This window comes from Hibiscus syriacus, unplaced genomic scaffold (assembly GCF_006381635.1).
Source record: "Hibiscus syriacus cultivar Baekdansim isolate YM2019G1 unplaced genomic scaffold, ASM638163v2 tig00111394_pilon, whole genome shotgun sequence".
Classification (NCBI taxonomy): Eukaryota; Viridiplantae; Streptophyta; class Magnoliopsida; order Malvales; family Malvaceae; genus Hibiscus; species Hibiscus syriacus.
The window spans coordinates 684,628-708,913 of record NW_024063080.1 but is presented as its reverse complement, the minus strand read 5'-3'; the positions used below and the strand labels follow the sequence as shown (position 1 = coordinate 708,913).

Sequence of the window (24,286 nt, the reverse complement as noted above, 5' to 3'; positions counted from 1 at the left end):
TATAGTCGGGTCGATCGGGTGATGGCTCTAGGTGAGGTGATGGCTCTCGAATTGGAGGAAGTGGATGCTGCTCATCATCCGTGCCATCAAAAAAATTCTGACTAGCTTGCCACCAATCAGTGGCAAGCTCTTCCTCCGTGGGTGTCAGTCTTTGTAATGGAATGTTGGCCTCCTAAAATATAAAAACTCAAACAAAGTTAAACGTCTACTATTAATAACTTGTTTATATATTATATGAAAGTATTTGTGTTAACTTACATTATTTATTGTGGCATATGGTATTAAGTCTTCCCAATCCAACAGAGTTTTCCTCTTCCAGGAAATAGCCCTGGGAATATCATTTGACGTTTTTATTGCATATGTACGCATGCTGGGGAAAGCCTCGAATATCCAAATCTACAAACAATATAATAACAAAATTAGTAATTGTTAAATAATTAATTATAATTTTAGAAACATTATATAGCAATTCTTACCTTAAAGGCCCAAACAAAGCCTGACAAAGTGTATTTGGACCCATCGCCCCGCAAACTTTTGCGGTCATCAAAGGCAGACGACAACTTAGTCCAGGTAGCTTTCCATATATACGAACCCCACGGAAACAGATTCCATGCATTCAGGTCCTCTACCAATATTATTAGCTCCCGATGAATAGGTTGTCTGGCCTCTCTGCCTAAAAAGCCGGCATACACAAGTAGTAGAAGGCATACTCGGACAACATCGACGTCTTCCATCCGAGTGAAACCAGCTTTCTTATTAAATAATTTCTTCAGGTCGTCGACATGTAGGTTCGGCTTCTCCATTGACTCATCCGGAAAAACCCGGGATAACCATGATGGGCGGGCGATATGACGAGTGTACCGGCCTACATCATCGTGTCTGAATCGTAGACCAGTGATTAAGCAGAACTCCTTCCGCCCAAAGCAAGTATACGCTGGTGGAAAATGAAACCATATCTCTTCCTCACCACGTTGTATACTGTCGGGTAGATTTGATGTCATGGTCTGAAGCCACAAATGGGTCAAATTAGCATCTCCACCCGGATGCTGTACTCTCAGCCATGGCCCGAAGCAGGTTTCCTCAAACAATTGTCTTTGAGCAGGTGAAAGCTTCTTTGCAATTGTAGTGGCCAGGCTGACTTTATTTCTCAAGGTCAATTGAGCCGAAAAAAATTTCTACAAAAACAATAAACATACCAAGTTAGATATACCAAAAACTACACTGTGAAGATATACCAAAAACAATAAACATAAAAAGTAGTAGTTTATTCTTGAAACTAAAATTTGCAACACTGTTTTGTCTTTTGGTTGAAATGAAAATCGCAACGAGAGAATCGCAACGCGAGATGACAATCGCAACGAGAGAATCGCAACGCGAAATGAAAATCGCAACGAGAGAATCGCAACGCGAAATGAAAATCGCAATGTGATTTTGGTTTCGCGTTGCGATTCTCTCGTTGCGATTTTCATTTCGCGTTGCGATTCTCTCGTTGCGACAGTCATTCTCTCGTTGCGATTTTCATTTATCTCGTTGCGACTCTTCTGCAAATTGAAACTTGAATGGATTGCATTACTTCAACCAAAAGACAGAACAAAGACAAAGACAAATACTAACTTGAAAATCGCAACGAGAGAATAGCAACGCGAAATGAAAATCGCAACGACAGAATCGTAACGCGAAATGAAATCTAAGTGAAATGGTTAATCTATTATTGAAATGACCAGTAAACTTATCATCAGTTTCAATATGAAAAACCTACAATAATGCAAACATTTCAAAATAAAATAATTAAAAAAACTAACCCTCGGAGGTTGATTTTCCATTTCTGAATATTGTGAGGGATTTCTGACCGTGAATGGTTGTGAGGGATTTCGCCGGAGATGGGGACGGAAATCTTCGGAGATGGGGACGGATTTCTTCGCCGTAGAGAGTGAGAGATGGAGATGGGACTGAGTTGTGATTTTAGGTTTTAGGTTATGAGTTGCGATTACGGGATTTTGTCTTAATATTCTTTTTGTAATTTGAAAATAAAATACGCGTAGCGATTATAATGGCGCTTTAAATATCGCGTTGCGATTTACGGATACGCGTTGCGATTTTATGTATTATCGTTGCGATTTACGGATACGCGTTGCGATATACGGATACGCATTGCGATTTACCCATACGCGTTGCGATTTACGGATACACGTTGCGATTTACGGATACGCGTTGCGATTTATGTGTTCGCGTTGCGATTTTCATATTCGCGTTGCGATTATGGAAAATCGCAATGCGAATTTGTACTATCGCATCGCGATTTTCAAGAATCGCGTTGCGATTTTGGAAACTGATTTGCGATTCTGGAAACTGATTTGCGATTCTGGGGATCGCGTTGCGATTTTTATTTCGCGTTGCGATTTTGTTGGTCATTTTGGCAAATCCAAAAAAAGTTGGTTAAAATCGTATATTATAACTTTTTTTTGGTCACTGAGGCGATTTTCTCTTTTTTTAAGGCTTAATGAAAAAAATAGCGTTTTCCCCGAAAAATTATCGGTGATTGGTATATTTATCGATTTAATATAGGTCAGATTATATTTTTCGATCAAATTTTTTTAGTAGTAAAGCACGTCCCCTGCACCGCGCTATATGCTGATTTGGTGCCATGTGAGATATAGCGCGCCTCCTGCATCGCGCTATACGTCACGTAGAGGTATAGCGCGGATCAAGGAACGCGCTATACCCCTGGGATTTCATTTTATTGCTTGTTTTGTTATTAAAACCCATCTAATAATTTACCCGTAAAAATAAATAATCTCGGACCAGTTTATTTTCTTTTTCTTGTTATTTATCGGATTTTACATATTAAAAAACTATAAATGCAATTAATTATTTAACAAAAGTAATAAATTAGGAGTTTTTACCCAAAAATCACTCAAAACAACGAAATATTATCTGTTATACGCTCTTTATCCAAATATTATTGTTCTAGTACCCTTTCTAACAAAGCGCAGATCATAAAGCGCGCCTTCGCGGGATTCCATCTGAGAAGGCGATAATTTATTATTTTATTTTATTTTATTATATTAATTTTTTATTACTTTTTGCAATTATAAAATGGTAGGTGGGTTATTGTGTTTATATGAGAATCTTATATCAAATTATTTTTTCGATAAGGTAATAATTTTAAATTCTATTATTTTATTTATTATGAATGTTTTATTTAGTTATTTTTTAGTATTAGTTTATATTTTAATTTGTATACAATTTATTTAATTAGGTGAATGATTGTATATTAAATTCATTTATTCATAACGTTAAGTTAAAGATACTAATCGTGTCTGGACGTATTTAGCTTTAACTGGATACGGTGACATAGCGAAATATGAAGGGCATTATAACATTGAACACAACCTTATTTCTGCACTGATTGACATATTAAAATATATTGTATACAGATTAAAATATAAACTAATACTAAAAAATAACTAAATAAAACATTCATAATAAATAAAATAACAGAATTTAAAATTATTACCTTATCAAAAAAATAACTCGATATATGATTCTCATATAAACGCAGTAACCCACCTATCATTTTGTAATTGCAAAAAATAATAAAAAATTAATATAATAAAATAAAATAAAATAATAAATTATCGCCTTCTCAGACGGAACCCCGCGAAGGCGCGCTTCATGATCTGCGCTTTGTTAGAAAGAGTACTAGAACAATAATATTTGGATAAAGAGCGTCTAACAAATAATATTTCGTAGTTTTGAGTGATTTTTGGGTAAAAACTCATAATTTATTACTTTTGTTAAATAATTAATTGCATTTACAGTTTTTTAATCTGTAAAATCTGATAAATGCCAAGAAAAATAAAACAAACTGGTCCGAGATTATTTATTTTTACGGGCAAATTATTAAATGGGTTTTTAATAACAAAACAAGCAATGAAATGAAATCCCAGAGGCATAGCGCCCCCTTGATCTGCGCTATACCTCTAGAGCGGATCAGGGCCGCGTTTACCCACGTGTATCCAATGTCATCATATAGCGCAGTGCAGGGGACGCGCTATACCCCACGTGGCGTCAAATCAGCATATAGCGCTGTGCAAGGGACGTGCTTTACTGCTAAGGGTGTTAAATCATGAAATATAATCTGACCGGTGTTAAATCGATAAATATATCGGTCACCGGTGATTTTTCAGGAAAACGCCAAAAAGTAGTTCCAAATTATATATATATTTTAAATTTTATATGTTTAAATATTTGGTATGTGTTTAATATTTACGACTATAATTGTTATAAAATTATTATTTGATAGGTATTATATTTATTATTTTTAAAAAAATTTATTTTCCTAAAAAAATAAAATATTATACTTTCTTAAAGAAAGAAAAAGACTAATCTCCTAATTCCTTCCTTCGTCCTCCTCCCTTCCAGGTGTGCAAATACCTTTCTATCCTCTTCCCCTCCCTCCCACATTGAAATTATTAGGATTAAATTTTAGTTAAATCACCCGCCCATTAAAATTAAGGTTACGGTTTAAATACAATGGTCGATCGGTGGGTGATTGGAGATAGAAGCGGTGATCAGAGATAGCTAAATAGCTAATGACGACTGTAAACAGGGTTTGGAATTAGGAATTTAGGATTTTGGGAATTGCAAACAGGGTTTGAAATTAGGAATTTAGGATTTTTGATTTTTTTGTAATTTTGAAGAAATCTAGGTTTTTAAAAAAATAATAAAAATATTTTTAAAATTTTAAAATATAAACATGATATATGTCAGATAACAATCTCTATTAACAACTATCATAACATTCTGAAAAATAATTAAATTTTGTTTCATGAGAAACGTTATTTAGGTAGCGTTTGAAGGAAAATTGTCCCCAACGAGACGAAAATTTGTTTAAAGAGAAATCATCTCTAGGGGATGATTTTTCTTATTTTTTTTCCCCAAAAGAAACAAATTCAAAAGTTGTATTTAAAAATAAAGAAATCTTGACCGAGATGAATTTTTGTTTCAAGAGAATCGACCTTAGGTTTGCGCTTCAACGAAAATATTTTCAAAGATCGTGCTTCGAAAGCAACAATCTCAAGATAGATGAAGGATTTTAAGAGAAACGATCTTGAGAGAGAGACTGAATTTTATTTCAATACAATTAATTTTAATTGATGTATATCAAAATAACTGGTCCCAATTGAGACAAACGATTTGCTCATTCGACTAAAAGCACCAAATCTGGAGTAGATCTTACTCCTCCATGTTTGAGGATGCCGAGTCGAAATTAATTCTTTTGCCTGAAAATAACAAATTCAAGAACGATCTTGCTATTTTATATTCAAGGACGCCAAGTCAAAACTAGATAATTGAACACTCATTCAAGGATGTCAAGTTGTATTTGTCTACACATGTTTAAAAACATTTTGTCAGATTATGTATAAATCAGTCGTGTTGTCTAATAAATGTCAAATTATTTAAAATTTAGTTGATTCAATCTAGCTGAATTTGCTTTTTTATCTAAAGTCATCAATTCTAAAGACAATCTTGCTTCTTCGCTGCTGAGGTTGCCAAGTCATAGTCAGTAGGGGATCTTGCTTCTTCAGATTTGAAGACGACAAGTCATGATTGATGGGTGATTTGCTTATTCGTCTAAAGATGCCAAATCGGGGAACGCTCTTACTCCTTCATGTTCAAGGAGTCAAGCCATGATTGATGGATGATTTACTCCTTCGATTGAGGGTGTCGAATCGAGGAGCGACCTTGTTCCTTCGGATCCGAGGATGTCAAGTCATGATTGATGGGTAATTTACTCTTTCGTTTGAGGATGCTGAATCGAGGAACAATCTTGCTCCTTTGGATTTGAGGACGCCAAGTCGTGATTGATGTGTGATTTGCTTCTTCGTTTGAGGATGTCAAATCAAGAAGTAATCTTGCTCTTTTGGATTCGAGGACACCAAGTCGTGATTGATATGTGATTTGCTCATTCGTTTAAGGATGTCAAATCAGGGAATGATCTTGCTGATTCAGATTCAAAGACATCAAGTCATGGTTGATGAATTATTTGTTCTTTCATATGAGGATGCCAAACTAGGAAATGATCTAGCCTCTTCGGATTCAAGGACGCTAAGTCACTTTTGAATTATTTGAGAAATCTTATGAAACTAATTTCTCTTTTGTTTGGATATCATGTCTCTCCATCGAGGCTATCACTTATTTGTTGATTAGGCTATTTCATTCTTGAGGTCTCGTCACATTGAATTTGATTTCCTCAATTTCTTAGGTTTAAATTTTGACTTCCTCTTCTTGAGGTTTTGTCATCACAAATCTTCATCTTTCTTTGAAATATCAACATATATATATATATATATATATATATATATATATATATGCATCCATAAATACAACTATCTTGAACGTTTTCATGGGTGTTAGGATGAAGTTTGTTTGATGCCTTTAATCTTTTAGTACTTTTATGAAAAAGTGATATTTTGGAATTATCCTAATTAGGGGAGAAAATGATTTCAAGAAATAGAATTTGAAAATGTCTTCATGAGAGAAGAAAATGGTCTTACATAAGAAAAAAATTCAAGAGAAAATTTAAAGGCAACCTTATGAGAGAGAAATCAAAACTTTTTTTTACATGGGACGATGAATATTTGTTGTAAAGATGCAAATTCATGTACATATATTTCAATGCTTATGCATTATTTCTTAATCGATGGTCACTAATCGATGCACATAAGATCTTCATCATTTTCTTGATTTGAACCTCTTCGTTCTTTTTCACATTATAGTGTATTTTTGCGCTTATTAGCTCACAATAATTTCTTTCTTGTCCCCAAGAATTTGTCTTTTTTTCACCATAGTTTCTACTCCTAAGCTTTTGAATCGAAGAGAACCTTCTCAATTTACAAGATAACATATCATTCTCAAGAGAAATTGTCTTGTTGAAAATGTTTTCTTTCTCTTTCCTTTTTCAAAATAGCAAAAGGTCAACGAAGAAATTTTGAGAAAACAAATGATGTGTCTTATTTTGGACTCACAATCGAAACAAATTATAAAACATGAGTTCATTGATTATCTTTTAAATCAATTATTCTTTTAATCCTTCAAAAATTATAGCTCTTTAACAAGTATTAAGACTAATGTTGATTTTTAGGTGTAGGTAGATTTGGGAAGGAAAGGTGTTTCGGGTTAACTTATTTGGTCAAGATCTAACACTTCCAGTTCTCTAATGTTCATTGATTTGATGGAGTAATCGTTGTGTTCATCTTCTAAAAATGTCCATCGGCCCCATGATCTTGTGAATACCTTCAGGATATGTGGCGCTTTATCAAGATATTTCCAAGACTACCTATTACGAAATAGTTGCACAATTTTTATATTCTAGTCACATTTTCAAGTTTTCAACTCGAATCATCATTTAATTTCAAAACGCTCTTTATGAGTTTTCATCTTGGACTCCATCCTTTTATCATTCTTCTTATTTTTCTCCATCATTCATTAAAGATTTTAGAAAATATTTATGCAAATAAAAAGATTAACACTAAGTAACAGTCCGAAGATAAATTCTTCCATTTAGAAATTAATGTATGATTAGAAAGGATTTTGTAGGCATATATCATAGGCCAAAGCTCATGGTTATAGAAGAAAATTATAAATATGTCAAAATAAATGTTTAAAGGCGATCAAGCCAATGATCAATTCGTTCGGATATCTTCATTATCACTTCGATCAATTTGAATATACTTTCATATATTTTTCTCTCTTTTTTGTATCCCTCTATACCGCTGATTCATAGATTTTATAACCCATCCCCAAAATATATCTTATTATAGGATACTATTTTCTACTAAAATAATAATATTTATTATTTAAAAACCAACCAATCAAAATCTATTAATATATATACCTTTAATTTATGAACCCGAATACATATATATTTGTATATAAAATAAGTCATTTCAAAATATTCACTCGATATTAAAAAATAAATGTGAGATATCCAATCAATATAAAATATTTCATAAATATTGATAAGTCAACCCACGTATCAAATACACACATACATATAATAATACACAGACTTAATCTCGACTTGGTATTCGAAACAATTTTTGAAATATTCACTCGGTATTCAAAACTATTATGAGATACTTGGTATAAAATAATTTGTAAAAATATTTGATACTATATTCGAAAAATCAGATTTTGTAAAAAAAATAAATCGAATAATTTTGAACATCAAAATTCATTTTATATCAATTGAAATAATAATTAATTAAGATCAAATTCAATTTTCGAAATTGGAAGTGTTACATTTAGTTACTTTGGTGAGAAGATGATCGATCTCTTGAAACAATTTTTGGAGCTCATTCTACTATTCTTACAGTCCCTATCCTCAATGGAGTTGGATCTACTAACGAAGTGTCACCGTCTTTGATAAAAAAAAATGATTGGAAGGATAGTTTAATTGAAGCAAAGTGAAATGTAAGAGAGGAATAGCTGTACCTCCACGCAAAGGGCACATGTCCTAGAGTGCACATGAAGCAGAGTTAGGTTAAAGGACAAGGATGTCAATTTTACCCGAAATCAATGGATTTTGATCCGATCTAATTCAATAGAGTTAGATTTTTTTTTAAAAAAAAAATCAGATTTGAGTCGGATTTTATAAAGGATTAGGTCGGGTCAGCTTTGGGTAGAGGATGGAAAACCTCTAACCCGACCGGAAGATAATTGAGTAATTTTTCATATAAATTTATGGATAATTGTTATAATACTCTCTCTCTCTGTAGTTTTTTAATTAGGTCCTTAATTTATGTCAAGTTATGTCGGATCGTGTTTATACTTCAAAAAATTGGGTTGGCTCGGGTTCGGGTGAAAGGTATATTTTTTTCGGGACAAGCCCGGTATAAGGTATATAACTTTTTAATCAAACCGAATTCATTTAAAAGATATATATTTTTTGGATCGGAATGGTTGACAAAAAAACTCGACCCAACCCTATCAAAGGAGATCCAAAACTTGAATTGTGCTCAAATGCAAAACTACAAGGCGCATGCTGGTATTCTCAATGAAGAAATGTAGTTTATGTATAAAGTAAAAAAGACAGAGTTTGGAGCATTAATTCCTTAAAACGTACTTACAGTTGTAATAAATGGTGTAGATGAGCCAAACTCAGCTCCATGTTTATTTTATATCTGTCTCGGTTAAGACAGATCCAGTTAGGTTTTCCTTCAAATTTATTTTGGCATATCAACTTACTACCACACCAACATTCCTTTAATTTCCAAACGCCTTGTTTTGCACCAAAGTTAAATATGGGATCACAAGTTTTTTTTTTATTAGTATAAAGTGATTATAAGGTAATATTTGTTTAAAATTACTCTTAATCATTTGACAACAAATGGTCAAAATCCGTAAAGACATCGTACTCAACCCCATGACGTGATCTAGGGATAACAATAATCTTTTAACTACTAAGGTCACTTGGTTCAAGACTAAAGATGAACTGAAGAGGCTGAACGGAGACACTTTCTCTCCTTAAGAAATTTAAATTAATATTATATATATATATATATATATATATTATTTTATATGATAATCTGTTTTGCCCATAAAATTTTATGAATTCATTTTCTCTTCATATTTGAAAAGTTTGTTTTTTTAATATAAAATCATATGCTCGTACCTGAACAGGACAAGTCATGCCATTGCACATAGGGCTATAAATGAGACAAGACAGATCGCGAGTTATTCGAGAGCGACTCGTTCAAAACGTGATCTACTCTCAAATCGAATGGACTCAACTCGATCTTGAACTCGACTCAAATTCTTAATAAGACGAAGCGAACTATTTGATACTCGACCCGAAAAACTCGCGAGCAATTCGGGGAAAAATAGTATATTAAATTTTAGGTCTTTTAATTAAATTATCATTAATATTAACATTTATATGTCTTTTAAATATAATATAAGGCTTTCATGTATTTAATGTTCAAGTCTCGAAAGCTTTTGAGTCGAGTCGAACTTCAATTTTTTATCTTGAGTTCGAGTCTAGCTTAACAATTTTAAGCTCACGAGTTTTTAAGTCGAGTCGAACTTAATTTTCAAAATTTTAAATCGAATCGAATTCAACAATACACGAGTTCAACTCAATTTGTTTACCTTCCTAGACTCCTAGTTGCACATTTTAGAATGATAGTGAGAAGGTCATGCTTCTATTTTTATATCTATGCTTACAAAATTATCTGGACAACATATGCACTAATCCATATTCACGTGACAACGTGTGACATAAAAAATGAAGTTGACTTAGCTTTGTTAAATAAAAGAAATAATAGTATCCAAGTTATAAGGATGATATATTATATGGATTTCTTAAGTTTATGGTTATTGGATTCATTAACCCATCCTAAAAGAGAAGTAAAATAATGATAATCATGCGTTTGTAGTGAAGTTGACCTCCCGTTTCCAACAATAATTATTTAAGCGGTGGTGAAAAGATGAAGCGTCTTTAATTTTGCAAAGTGGCGTTGTTGAGGGTTTTTGTGCCGCTTAACTGAGTCGAGTCCATGACTCAGCGGCCTCTTTAAAATCTGCGCCCTGCCCTTCCAAATGAATGTCGAGATTTAATGCTCTCTCCTTCCTTCTTTACAAAATCCACCTTCCACGCCGTCTCTCCGATTCCCCGACTCGCCTCGCTTTTCCTCTTTTCAACCACTCACTTCTCTGTCCCTTTCATGTGACAGCCACATGATTCTCCTCTATTCTTTTCTATAAACTGAAAGAGAAGTCGTTGATGGCGTCAATGGCGCCACCGCCGCCGTTTTACGGCGTTATGGGAGGTGCTGAGAACTTCGCTGGCAATAGCAACAGTAGGACCTTGCATTCCTCTTCGTCGGACGAGAATGTTAAACCCAGCATTATAGCAATAGTTTTAATCCTTTGTATAACCGTGCTTCTCTCCATCTTTCTTTATTTCCTCCTTCGCCACCTCAATCGCCTCTGCTTTCGCTCATCCACCTCCAATATCACCCCCGCCGCCGCTTCGAGTCACCGTGTCACACCAGAACAATCGGTGGAGGCTCCGTTCCTGGATTCTCTTCCTCTGTTTACCTTCTCCGCCATTACTCGCTGCTCCAACAACGGTTCAACGGCTTCAGCAGATTGCGCTGTTTGCTTGTCAAAATTTGAACCGCAGGATCAACTCAGGCTTCTTCCGCTCTGTTGCCACGCTTTCCACGCTGATTGCATCGACGCTTGGCTGACTTCAAATCAAACGTGTCCTCTCTGTCGCTGCCCACTCTTTGCCTCCGAGTCCGATATCCTGAAGGTTATGCTTCAGTCTTCCAACGCGGCATGTTCTAATCGAAGTGGCAGCAGCGATAGCTTTCGGCTCGAGATTGGCTCTATCAGCCACCGCCAATCTGGCTCCTACTCCGGTGATCCTAGAAGAATGTCTTATTCCATTGAATCCTTCGACTACATCGTGGAGGAAGAATCACAGTTGAATAGGAGCCAAACGAACCAAAGAAACATGTCCGATAAGGAAGATAATGTCGGAGTTGAGGCATCTTCGGAAGCGAGCCTCGCCGCTGAGGTTGCCACGGGAAGAAGCTGGCTTAAGGATTACGTCGATAGGCTCTCGTTTTCGTTATCATCTCGTGCCATGTCATTTAGAAGCTCAGGAAGGTTAGTCACCGGGAGCAGCCGCCGAAGCGACGTTTCCGGCGCCGGTGGAGAGTACGACGTGGAAGCCAATCGTATCGGCGAGGAGATAAGCGAAATGTTCCGCTGGTTCTCAGGGGTATAATGGTAAATACGAGTTCTTCCGTACGGACACTGGCATTTCTATATTTTAGGATTTTGGATCGATGATGCACTTCATTTCCAATAGAACAAATGACAGGGAAATAATTGAGAAATGGAGTGTACATAGCAAAAACATTTTAGAGCTTGATAATTTTTACTTTCTAATATGGATTATTATGCTTTGTTAATGATCCGACGGTTCACATTTGACCTTCGAGTGATTACACATTAAATATCTCACATTCCACAAAAGGAGATTATTTGACGAGATTGTAATGCGCATATGTAGTCGGATGCAACAACCATTCAATTTATACACTTACTATATGTGTTTGGGAGATTCCTTTCCACGTTATAACTGCTTGTTCATGTTCATTTACGATTTGTTTTCTTCAAAACAATGTCCTACCTATATGGTGTATAATTTTAAAAGTTATATTATTAGCGCACGAACCAACTCACCTCAGTGGTTAAATGAATCGATGTTCTTCTTAAAGGTCATGGGTCCGAGCATCAGCGCTACGAAGGTGATTGAACGTTCATTGTTAAATGATTGAGAGTGTTTAGAACAAATACTATTTTGTAATCACCTTAGTTTAATCAAAAGAGTTATATTATTAGTGTGTGACCTCAATACTTAATGGAATTATTATTATTCTTTGAGATCACGGGTTCGAAGATCGCATATGTAAGAATATGAGTATTGATTATCAAATAAATGAGAATTTTTGAAAAAATAATACTTTGATTTACTTTAGATTTATAAAAGAATTGATATTATTAACAAAGAAGTTACAAAATTTAATAACTATATATATGTATAATAAAAATATATGTAGACAATATATTTATTTGTTATTTTTTTAAAAAAAATATTTAATTAATTAAATTAAGTCTGACATTAGTTAACAAAATATGTCGAAAGTTATAATAAAACAAAGTTATCATCACTTAGTATTTTAAATTGAATTTTATTTTCAACTTAAACATTGTTGACAGTTATTCACGATGGTATTAAAATTGTGTACAATTATAAGTAATTTTGAGTTAAATTTTAAAGTTATTACATCAAGTAAGGAGTTGTTTGTTTGCCTCTTATTATAATCATTCAGTGCGTTTGTTTTGCATCTCTGAATGATTCAGTACTGACTGATTCAACAAAACAGTGCTAAATGATTCAACACAGAAATACATTCTAAATGATTCAAATCTATTATCAAACAACATGTCACATTCAGAGCTAATTCATACATAGCCTCTGAATCATTCAACAATTGAATCATTCAACGCTTAATCATTCTGAAATAAACAAACATCCCCTAAATATCTTTAGAATTATTATCGATAAGTTGCGAGTTTTAATATTTATTAAAAGTAAAAAAAAAATTATTTGCTTTTCCCTAGGTAAAAATTGTTTTAAAAAAATAACACTAAAATCGTTGACAACTGACAACTATTATTGATTTTGAAAATGAATTCTTCCATTTGAATTAGTCAAAAAAATTATTTAAATTTAAAATAACAGAAGCTGGTTTTAGTAAAATTATTAACAATTAAGAACGGTTATAATCAATGTTATTAAAAAGAATCTATATTTTAATTAATTTACCAATATCTCTACTTTCATGTTATTTAGAGCCTGACTTATTTGTATGATTAACGGATCCGCCTCAACCGGTCACGATAGTTCATGGGAGTAGAACAAATTAAGATGGGTTAGTTTAGAACGTAGTGATGAGGTTTGTATTGTTTTAGTTAAAATTGAAATGTTGGACATTTATGGTAGTGGTTGTTCCTTCTTCTTTTTTAATCAATGATTATAGTTATGGTAATAGTTGGATCGACAAATGCACTTTCATGCACAAATTATCTTCAATATAATTTAGCTAATACATATATCGTATGATTCTGAATAAGAAAAAATTAATAAATATAAATCTCCTAATTATTTTTTAATCAAATAATAAATTGAATAACAACTAAATGATTTTTTAATGGTTTAGCCTCTTATTTAGTGATTTTGTTTTGTTCAAACAATACTGAATAAATGAAAGGAAAAAAAAAAAGAGTGGTGGTTTTGTCATGGAGTGTTATGCGCCCATGTCCGGTTCACAAACAGAGACGAGAGAGAGAGAGAGAGAGAGAGAGAGAGAGAGAGAGATCAAATAATTGCAACTGTCTCAAATGTTGAGCTAATTTCATTTTTGGCAGTAAGGTTGAGCAATTTGATGTCCTCAGTTGTACATGTAATAACATACGTTGTCCTTTTTCTTTCATCCTTAATTGTTTGTTTCTGCTTCTGGTTGCAATTAACTACTTCCGGTTGTGTTTGTTACAAGTAAATGACCTGATTAATTAAATTATTATTGATTTTATCTCCTTTATTGAAATTTCCAATACATATTCTAAAAACATCTTTTGTATATGTCATTTTTGTGCGTATATAGGGTGGTAAAAACACTCATACTGCATGGGTTTAATCTGATTTAATTAAATTAATTCATGAAGATGTATTTTTATTTTATTAAATATTTTTTTTATTTTTAATAAGTATGTTATTATGACACATTTTTCTCGATCTTTATGATATGTTTCATTATGTCTTTTGACATGTGTTCGGACGTTTGACCGTTAATTTTGTTTATCTTTGTTGTTTTAAGGCTGAACTTGATATTGCCACAACTGATCGATATGACGTTTATTTGTTATCATATTAATTTTTCATTCTTTGAATCATTATATTTGATTTCGATACGCGATTTACGTTCGTGGACAGTTTTCTCACGTCACTTGATTCTATTTTATGATTTTTCGGTGGTCTTTCAATATTTTAATCTCCTTTTATAGTTCGCTTGTCAATGCGATCATATCTGCTCATAATTAGCTTTCATTTGAGTTTATTTGGTTAGATTTTTTTAGTATTCCCCCTATAGTCATTGTGTGATATTAAGTGATTAGTTTCTTGTGTTAATGATTATAGAAAAATTGTCTTTATTATATATTTAGTTTACGGTTGTAAACAATCATTGTAATTTGAATATTTTTTTTCTATTTTTAATAAAACCAACCGCTTCTATCTTGTAAAAAAGTTAAGTCTTTCAGAATAATTTAAATTTGGATTGAATTAATTTGTGTAAAATTTTATATTGATTGAATCAACTATATAAAAGAATTGTCTTGTATCTTTGATAATTATAAATAAATTATTCTTTATATTTATGTATTATTACTTAGATTTTGACAAAGACATTAAAGTCTAACGTGACCAGCACTATCATTTGGGTGTCTCATTAAAAATATTCGTTATATGACATGTATCACGTTTATAAAATGTTCGTTATCGTTTAGGGATTTAAGATTTTTTTTTTGCAATTTTAGAGAAATTCATATTTTTTTTAAATATAATAATAATTTTATTTTTTAAATAATTCTTTTAAAAAATGTAAATGTGACATGTTTCATATAACATGTTTTTTAGCAGCTGTTACGACGTAGACACTTAAAATAATAACTCGAAAACGTTAGTCACTTAAATTGACTGAAAAAAATGTAATCATCTAAATGAGAAAAAAAAATTTGTATTAAACCTATTAAAAAATAATAATTCAAGAAAATAAATAAAAATGGAAGGTTTGTTTGGAACTGAATAATGGATTGCATATTTTGGTGGGAAAAGGAACAAAGTGGGCTTAATAGTTGAAGAAATAGTGAAATTGGAAGGTACAAAGTTATTCCAATTATTTATCCCAAAAAAAAAAAGTTATTCCAATTTTCAACCCTAAATGTACTCTCATCCAAAGTGATTTTGTATGTGACATTAACTCGGTTAGAGCACTTTAAGCATAGAATTGTATATACACGATGGTGGGGTGTAATTAAGAAAATAAAAAGAATTATATATCCAAGAATTATAATTAACTTGTACGTATCAAGTTTAAATTCATTGTCTTCGCTAGTTTTTCCGCAAATTTTGGAACATGTTCTAACAAAGTGAGATAACAAATGACTAGAACCAGAAAATATTATGCATTGTTATGGTCTACCATTACAAGTGAGATATAAATCGTGAAAATTCGCCTTTCAACTTGGATGTTTTGATTCTTAAACTTTATATCTTTTTAAATTATTAAATATGATGACGTGATAATTCGACAATTAATTAAATTATTGATCTGTCATTTATTAATCAAGGTAAAATAACTCATTGAATTCTTAATAATTTTAAACATCTATTCATTTATAATAATAGTAAAAGAAATTGGGAAGGAAAACAATTTTTTCCCATAAGATAGGAGTCAGTTTTGTTAAAAATATCCTAATAATAATGAAAGTTTACAATCACAACTGTATACTAAGGCCATTTCCAGCCCTCATCTCTACTCTACAATATCTATATCTCTACTCTAAAGATGAAACAATAATTAATCTCCAGCACTATCTCTACATTATCACCAACTCTACTTTATTCACAATATTTAACTATTATACTATTGATTTTACAAATATAAAATAAAACATATACATTTCTAATAAATATCAAGATAAAAAGTATAAATAAAATATTCATAAATAATATTACGAAAATACAAATAAATAAGAAAATTACTATTCATAATAATAATGCGAAAAAACATAAGTTACTTAATTATATATTTTAATTCTCCAAATTAAAATATTCATTCCACAAATTAACAAAAAAATAAAATAACAAAAAAATAAGACTCTACTCTAGAGATGAGCTACAATGTTGCGCTAAATATAGAGTATTACTGTAGCATCTCCACATTCCATACTCTATTCTAGAGATGGGCTGGAGTTGAAATTCATCTTCAAAGTAGAGATTTTCTCTACTTTGAAGATGCATTGGAGATGCCCTAAAACACATAATAAGAACATTTTATTATAATCATTAACATTAGAAACTAGTCGCTTAAAATCACAGAAGGACCATATAAGAAAAAAAATTAAAAATCTAACCAAATAAAATTTAATAAAAGGTAGATACGAACAAATCTGATCGCATCAACAAACGAATCATAAAATGATATCAAGCTATTGAAAGATCATTAACAAATCACAAATCAAAATCAAGTGACGTGAAAAAATTATTCATGAACGCAAATCGCGTATCCAAATACAATATGAGAGTTCAGAACTAGGAAGATCAACATGATAAAAAATGAATTACATCTTGATCAGTCGTGACGATGTCAAATCCAACTACAAGAAAAATGATAAATGAAAATAACGATCAAATGATCGAAAATGTGACAAAAGATGAAGAAAAACATGTCATAAAGATAAAGTTATTAAAAAATAAAAAAAAAACTAAAGATGTGATATAATAAAACAAATAAAGACCGATGATCGACTATCAACATTAAGATTAATGTGACCGTTAATTACATAGTTAAAGAGAGAAAAATTACGACAACGTAGGAAAAAGATAAAAAAAAATTAGGGTTAAAAATCCTTTACCCTCGAAGGAAAGCAATATTTAGTTGCACATCATTTTAATTTTTTGGCTTGTAAGCAACATTTAATGTTGGAGCAATCTCATTCTTTAATGTTGGGCAAGCATGTTTAGAGAGGCATCAGAAGCGTGTATTGAAAACCAAAACACAAGTAACGTAGCAAATCATTCTTTGTAACCAAAATCATAATTCTCTTATTCCCGATATGGGAACCAAAACACAACTAACCTTTCAAATGCATCTTTACGGATTTTAGGCTTCATATAAAAAAATTACTTAAATTATATATTTTTTCATTTATGTATCTAAACTTTTTTCCCGATCAATGTAAGTATTTAACGTTTTTAACGTTACATTTTTAAATATTTACGTCGTAATAGTCGTTAAAAGAATCATTAACGACACATGACGGTGTTTATAGAATTTTAAAACTTTTAGCTTTAAAAAATAAAAATACTATTAAAAAAAAGTAATCCCAGTTCCCCCGACCAGCATCAGGCCATGTCCCCTTCCCAAATTGGCAACAGTCAATAGGTGGCCAAAAAATGGCCGACTGCCACGGATGGCCAAACAGCCGTCTGCTACGATTGGTCAAACGGTTGAATGTTACAGTCGAACAAAAGGATTTAAGGGAGTTGGATGGTTGAGATTTAAGTTCACGAATTTAGGGTTTGAATAAAAATAGTAACATTTGTAATATTAGATGTATATTTTAATCGGAAAAAAGTTTTAAGTAATTAAATGAGAAAATATATAATTTACACAATTTTCTCTATATTAAGCCTAGATATTTGCTTTCGAATTTGGTGCAATTACATGATCCTGTTAATGAAAAATTTTGAAAAAAAAAACTAATGATATTAACTATTAGACTAAAATAGAAAAAAAAAGGAAACTATTAAAAATCAATAAATGACCAATTTTAATTGGACAAGAGAATCCTCCCGTACGTATATAAATAAGTGTTTATGATGTCAAAGACCAACAACCAAAATTGAAGAAAAGAAATGAGGCAAAGGTCGTCTTCTTCATTGGCCATCCCTCTCTTCCTCTCCTTCTTCCTCTTGATTTCCACTTCAACCTCCCACAGCTTAACCTCTACCAACAGCAGTCTCATACGCAAAACATGCAAGAAATGTGCTGAGAGCGACCCGAATCTCAGCTACGATTTCTGCGTCACCTCTCTTCAAGCAGCTCCCAACAGCCATTGCGCCAACGATCTTCGCCAACTCGGAAAGATATCGATCAAGCTGCTCCGTCGTAACTTAACGAATTCCAGGTCTTACATCAAGGAGCTCTTGAAGAACAAAAAGATGGATCCTTTCGTCAGATCATGCTTGCATGACTGCTTCGATCTTTATTCCGATGCTATTCTTACGGCCAAACATGCCATCGAAGATTACAAGGACAAGCGATATGACGATTCGAATATCGGTGTGAGTTCGATCATGGATGCTGCCACGACTTGTGAAGATGGGTTCAAGGAGAAAGAAGGTGTTGTTTCGCCATTGACGAAGAGGAACAACGATATCTTTCAGTTGTCTGTTATTTCACTTTCCATTATCAACATGATTCGCTTGAATCATGGTTCCATTTAATTGTTTTCTTGTTCTTCTAAAATAAATTCTGAGGCGTAACTTGTAATTTATCTTTGTCCTGAGGTTTGAATTAACTACCCTGATATATTAGTGTCTTGATAAAGGAATTGGGCAGCCAATTTCTCTTTGCTTTCTACTGCCATCAATTGTCTGCTCTTTGGTTTGCCCCTTCAACAACTTGAACCCCTAAAAGGAAACGATATATTATTACCACCTACAAACATATGACTTACGCGAACCTTTAGTCCCACGAATTCTTAAACATGAGAATATACGACTCATGCAAACCGTTAGGTACGAGAATCCTCAAATACACAAGGCGTATCAGCGAACTACTAACAGTAATCATGTGTCAATCATCAATTATATCACGAGCATCTCCTGTGTACGATCGCTAGCGACCACGTGTTGATGCACATGGTCTCTTTTAATAATAAGCTAGTTTAAGTCATAACTTCTTAGGGTGTCCCATCAAAATCTATGTCACGACAATTTTCATTGAACACATCTGTTTAGGACATTATAAATAGTCATGCAACAAAGAGTAAGGGAACGCATACACTTCCTCTCAAAAAGACCTGACTCCCACCACCTAAAAACTCTCCGATCACTATCTATAGTTTTTATCTACTTCACACATCATATATATATATATATATATATTATTAGGATCCACTTACATTATTACGTAAAACTCTTTTACTTTTACAAAAATTTAAGTTCGTTTTTATTGAACTGTCTTCCATCATCTTTGTCACGTTGGCCAAAGACTCTCCTACGTGGTAACGCCTTCGATAAGGCTCTCCTTAGAGCCGTCGTCTTTACCTTAAGTAACCAAAATAAGTGTCATTCCAAAAAATAAAGATAATTAAGAACCATTTCAGTAGAAAAATATTATATGGGTATAACTCTAATAATCTTACCCAAATAATTTATAATTTCAAAATTAAAAGGTATATTTAACCCCGTTTAGCAAAAATTAATACAATAAAGTTACATTTTTTTTATCAGTATAAGATGATTATAAGATAATATATGTTTAAAATCTTTCTTAAAAATTAATAATGCACACACCTTATAAACACCTTCACATATCTACTAAAAGTTCAATACATCTAAACATAACAACACTTTATTTAACCATCAAAATTATTTGATGAGTTGAGCTTTATACTTTTAATGCTATTAATTTTGTAAAAAGAAAATATAATGTAATAGAAACATGTGGAGAGGGAATCCAAGACGGCAGAACTTGAATTGTTTTGATGTTGAAAAAGTGAAAGTTGCTTTGTTTGGACTATGTCTCTTTAATTTATTTTTATTTTTTTTCTGGTGAATGTAAACAAGTGCCAAAATTCATTCAGCTTTGAAGCAACCTACTTTCCTCAATTTCTTTATCGACTGTGCTATAATCTCCTCCCTTCTTGGGAAAAAAAAGTTGAACTCTTGAAAACCCCAATGATATACCTGTATTCCAGAATTAGAGGTAAACGCGTGGTTTAATCTCGCCGCTTCTTTTAATTATTGTTTCCAAGAATAAACAAATCTTTTTGCTGTGCCTGATTCCTTAATTTATATTTCTTTACTAGTTCAGCAGCTTTATCTTCTTCTTCTTTTTTGGTGGGGGGGGGGGTTCTGTAAGAAGAAATTCTGCCCAGAAAAGCTTATCTTTTGGTTATGTTTTTCTATCATGAATTTAAGCTCCTAATTTAGGGGAAAAGTTGACACTTTTATGATAATGTTCTATGCTTGGTTTGATTATTTTCTATTTCTCTTAATCAAACTTATGGAGTAAAGTTAGCTTTTTTCTTAGATATTTTGTTTTGCTGATAATCACAGATTCAAGTTTCTAAGCATGGAAGTCATCTCATACAATTCCCCTCCATGCTGTAATTTAAATCGGAGGTTACTAGCTAAGAAAAGCACAACCAGACAGAAAGTAAAGATCCCTTTGTGTAGAAAGCACATAATTTTGTGCACTAGGGTTCAATTTAGAAGTGGGTCACTGGAATTATCTAATAAACATCAACTGTTTTCGGATAATGTTTATCATGGGAAAGATTCAAGGTCATTCAGGGCTCTTGAAGGGTTTAACCATGGTGAGTCAAAGGTGTTGAGTGGGATTTATGATAGTTATGTGATTGGTGGTGAAGATGAAGTTGGGGAGATGTCGAAAAATGGGGAATCGTTACCTAAGGTTTTGATTCCAGGGTTGCCTGATGAGTCCAACGGTGAATGTAGTGCTCAAATATGCAGTTGTTTCTGGGAGTGGAAGCCCAAATTCAATGTGCATTATGAGAAATCGGGTTCCGAAAATGTGAATTCCCCGCCGGTGCTCTTCCTTCCCGGTTTCGGTGTTGGTTCTTTTCATTATGAAAATCAACTGAAGGATCTAGGCCGTGATTATCGGGTTTGGGCTATTGACTTTCTTGGCCAAGGCATGTCATTGCCTTTTGAAGACCCCACTTCCTCTTCCAAGGAGAAGGGTATCACTGAAGGGAAGGATTCGCTGTGGGGATTCGGGGATAAAACTGAACCGTGGGCAACTGGTCTGGTTTACTCTATAGATTTATGGAAGGATCAGGTTCACCATTTCGTAGATGAGGTACAATTTACATATCAACTCCAATACACACTAATCTACATGTTTGCATACATGTTATGTACCTGCAGTACTTTGTACATCTTCATTTAGAATTTACTGGCATGCATACATGATTTCATGCTGTACTTGCTCACTGTTGTTCTAATTTGTCTTCAAGGTTAGGGAAGTCCTATTCATATGTGAAAACTTGTTTCATCTTAATGTTGTTTTAGTTTGTGCGGTTGCTAATCTTTCCCGCACAATATTGTTTTAATCTGTGTTTGCCGACTCATTTGCATGGGGTTTGTAGTTTTTCTACTCTTCCACTTTGAAGAGAACTTATTTCTGGTTGGAGAACACATTAATTGGGAGAAGAGATTCACGTCCAAGTATCTATCTCTTAAGGTTGAAATGCGTTCTGCATCGACACTTGACCAACTTCCGACTTTAGCGAGGAATTCTAGTACTCTAGCTAACATGGCTTTAGGATTATGAATTTGTAATTGTTTAACTCTTTAGTTTCAGATAAATGAACTGCAAAGGCGTCATATTAACGTAAGCTCTTTCTCTCACAGGTCATTGGGGAACCGGTTTACATTGTCGGGAACTCACTCGGAGGATTTGTTGCTCTGTACTTTGCAGCATGCAATCCTGAATTAGTGAAAGGTGTTACACTACTTAATGCAACTCCTTTTTGGGGATTTTTTCCTAATCCAATAAAATCTCCAAGGCTAGCAAGGATATTTTCATGGTCTGGAACGTTTCCTCTACCAGAAAATGTCAGGAAGCTGACAGAATTTGTGTAAGTTCTTTCTTCTTTTTATTACATGATATGACCTTCTCACCATGTAAATTAACATTCCATCACCCTGAAATGTTTAGAAATGTGCATTTTAAACGCATAGATGTCATGCATTAGTAATTATCGTATTTGAGGTTTCCACTTGGGAAAGTGATAAGAGTGATTGTGCAATTGTTTTCTTCGGTTTCTTTACTTGAAATCTCTTTGTGCTTGTTCTTAACTTCTTTTTCCGCCTTTTGATTTCAGTTGGCGAAAAATAAGTGCTCCTGAAAGCATTGCGGATATACTTAGACAGGTTTATGCAGATCATTCTATAAATGTTGACAAAGTCTTTTCTCGTATTCTTGAGACAACACAACACCCTGCTGCTGCTGCATCGTTTGCTTCCATTATGTTTGCTCCTCAAGGAGAGCTGTCTTTCAGGGAGGCTTTATCGAGGTGGGTTGTACGAAAATCCTTTAACTTGTATATCCAAATCCATGTACTCTATGTGGAAAACATAGCTATCTGCTTCAAGTTATCGATCATGTTCCTATTTTTGTTGCTTTTAGGTGTCGTATGAACAATGTGCCTATTTGTCTCATGTATGGGAAAGAAGACCCCTGGGTAAAGCCTGTCTGGGGTCTTCAGGTGAAAAAACAAGTTCCCGAAGCTCCGTACTACCAGATCAGCCCAGCGGGTCACTGCCCTCATGATGAAGTTCCTGAGGTTTGCTTTTTACATCTTATACTGATAATCATTCATTTTGGCATATGTTATTACATTTACGTTGTACAATGAAACCGCTTTCAGGTTGTTAGTCGTAAAGACGAAACGATTGCAAAGAACAATGAATCCATCGGATCGAGCATAAGTTTCTGATGGTTGTTGTACTGATACAGGTGGTGAATTATTTGACTCGAGGATGGATAAAGAACTTGGAATCGAAGGGTGCGGTTGCGTTGCCTTTACTTGATGATATGGAAATGGCAAGTATTCAGAAAAGTATCAGCAAGGGCTTGGAATTTGTGAGGGAAGGATCAAAGAAATTAGTGAGGGTGCGGATTTTAGGATCCAAATTCTCACTCTGGGACTTTATCAAATCATCCTTCAAATCCAAGCTTCAAACCAAATCGCCATAGCAGATGATGTCAATTTCAGTGTATTTATACCCAAGAAGTTGTCATTTCTTGAGGTTTCGGGTTCGATCATTATAAATATTAGGGGTATAAGTATTCAATATCAAATTGTTTAGAGTTATCTTTAAACATATATTATCTTGTATTTATTCCAAATTAATAAAAAAATGTTTTTAAAAGTCTTTGCTTTTAGAAAAGGAATGTTTCATTTTCGATATCACTCGCGAGCATCAAGGACGGATATATAATTTTATGTTAGAGGGTGAATTTTTAAAATTTTAGAAAGAGATGAACATATAAAATTTTATGTGATAAAAATAAATTATCAATTTAAAATATAAAAAAAATTATCTAAAATATATATTAATATAAAATTTTAAAAAGACGATTACCCTCGTCCGTTTTCTTTTGATTCATCCCTGGTCGACATTACTCATGTCATGTCATGGTCGGATCTAAATTTAAGTAATCATTATTGAATTTATGATTTGAAGTTTGTTTTATTTTACGTGTAATGTGATTTATTTTATAAAAATATAAACTTGAAAGAAAAAAATATATACGATGAATGCGAAAATTTTCGGATCACAACTTACTATCAATAGTTTTATTCAACTAAATTAATGTAATCATACAAATATACATGTATATAAAAGATTTTAAAATTTGATATATTCTTTTATTATTTTCATGTCATAATATTTTTTTTTTGTTTCTATATGTGATTGTTTAAAAAAAATCAATATGAAGTTGTGTGTTATTAATTTTTTTTATTGTTTTAGTATAATTTAATCATTATCCTTGCCGTCGTTAATATTATCCGTTCAAAACTCAAACTCCATGAACAAAGGCTTCATTGTCTAGTTTCATCTTTAAATGCAATATCCACATTTATCTTCACAGCATCC

General features: G+C 32.9%; 3 protein-coding genes across 4 annotated transcripts; all 3 read left to right on the top strand.

Moving 5' to 3' along the window:
- The first annotated feature begins 10,726 nt into the window (after positions 1-10,726).
- On the top strand, positions 10,727-11,944 carry LOC120160950 (E3 ubiquitin-protein ligase ATL4-like). The gene has a single exon (XM_039171258.1). The coding sequence runs from the start codon at positions 10,790-10,792 to the stop codon at positions 11,801-11,803; it is 1,014 nt and encodes a 337-aa protein (XP_039027189.1). The 5' UTR covers positions 10,727-10,789; the 3' UTR covers positions 11,804-11,944.
- Positions 11,945-18,251: 6,307 nt separating this feature from the next.
- On the top strand, positions 18,252-18,920 carry LOC120160951 (putative invertase inhibitor). The gene has a single exon (XM_039171259.1). The coding sequence runs from the start codon at positions 18,284-18,286 to the stop codon at positions 18,872-18,874; it is 591 nt and encodes a 196-aa protein (XP_039027190.1). The 5' UTR covers positions 18,252-18,283; the 3' UTR covers positions 18,875-18,920.
- Positions 18,921-20,252: 1,332 nt separating this feature from the next.
- Positions 20,253-23,452, top strand: LOC120160909 (pheophytinase, chloroplastic-like). 2 transcript variants are annotated; one of them, XM_039171224.1, is made up of 6 exons: positions 20,253-20,360; positions 20,714-21,479; positions 22,034-22,260; positions 22,507-22,698; positions 22,812-22,968; positions 23,142-23,452. In XM_039171224.1, exons 2-6 carry the CDS (start codon positions 20,730-20,732, stop codon positions 23,379-23,381), a joined length of 1,566 nt encoding a protein of 521 aa, XP_039027155.1. In that variant the 5' UTR covers positions 20,253-20,360; positions 20,714-20,729; the 3' UTR covers positions 23,382-23,452. The 2 variants fall into 2 exon arrangements, with proteins under 2 accessions (XP_039027155.1, XP_039027156.1); XM_039171225.1 differs by lacking the exon at positions 20,253-20,360 and having other exon boundaries at positions 20,614-21,479.
- The last annotated feature ends 834 nt before the right edge of the window (positions 23,453-24,286 follow it).

Coding starts and splice junctions, on each gene's coding strand:
- LOC120160909 (XM_039171224.1), top strand. CDS start 20,730: ATGGAAGTCATCTCATACAATTCCCCTCCATGCTGTAATTTAAATCGG. Junction 21,480..22,033: donor TTCACCATTTCGTAGATGAG/GTACAATTTACA, acceptor TTTCTCTCACAG/GTCATTGGGGAACCGGTTTA. Junction 22,699..22,811: donor TTCAGGGAGGCTTTATCGAG/GTGGGTTGTACG, acceptor TGTTGCTTTTAG/GTGTCGTATGAACAATGTGC.
- LOC120160951 (XM_039171259.1), top strand. CDS start 18,284: ATGAGGCAAAGGTCGTCTTCTTCATTGGCCATCCCTCTCTTCCTCTCC.
- LOC120160950 (XM_039171258.1), top strand. CDS start 10,790: ATGGCGTCAATGGCGCCACCGCCGCCGTTTTACGGCGTTATGGGAGGT.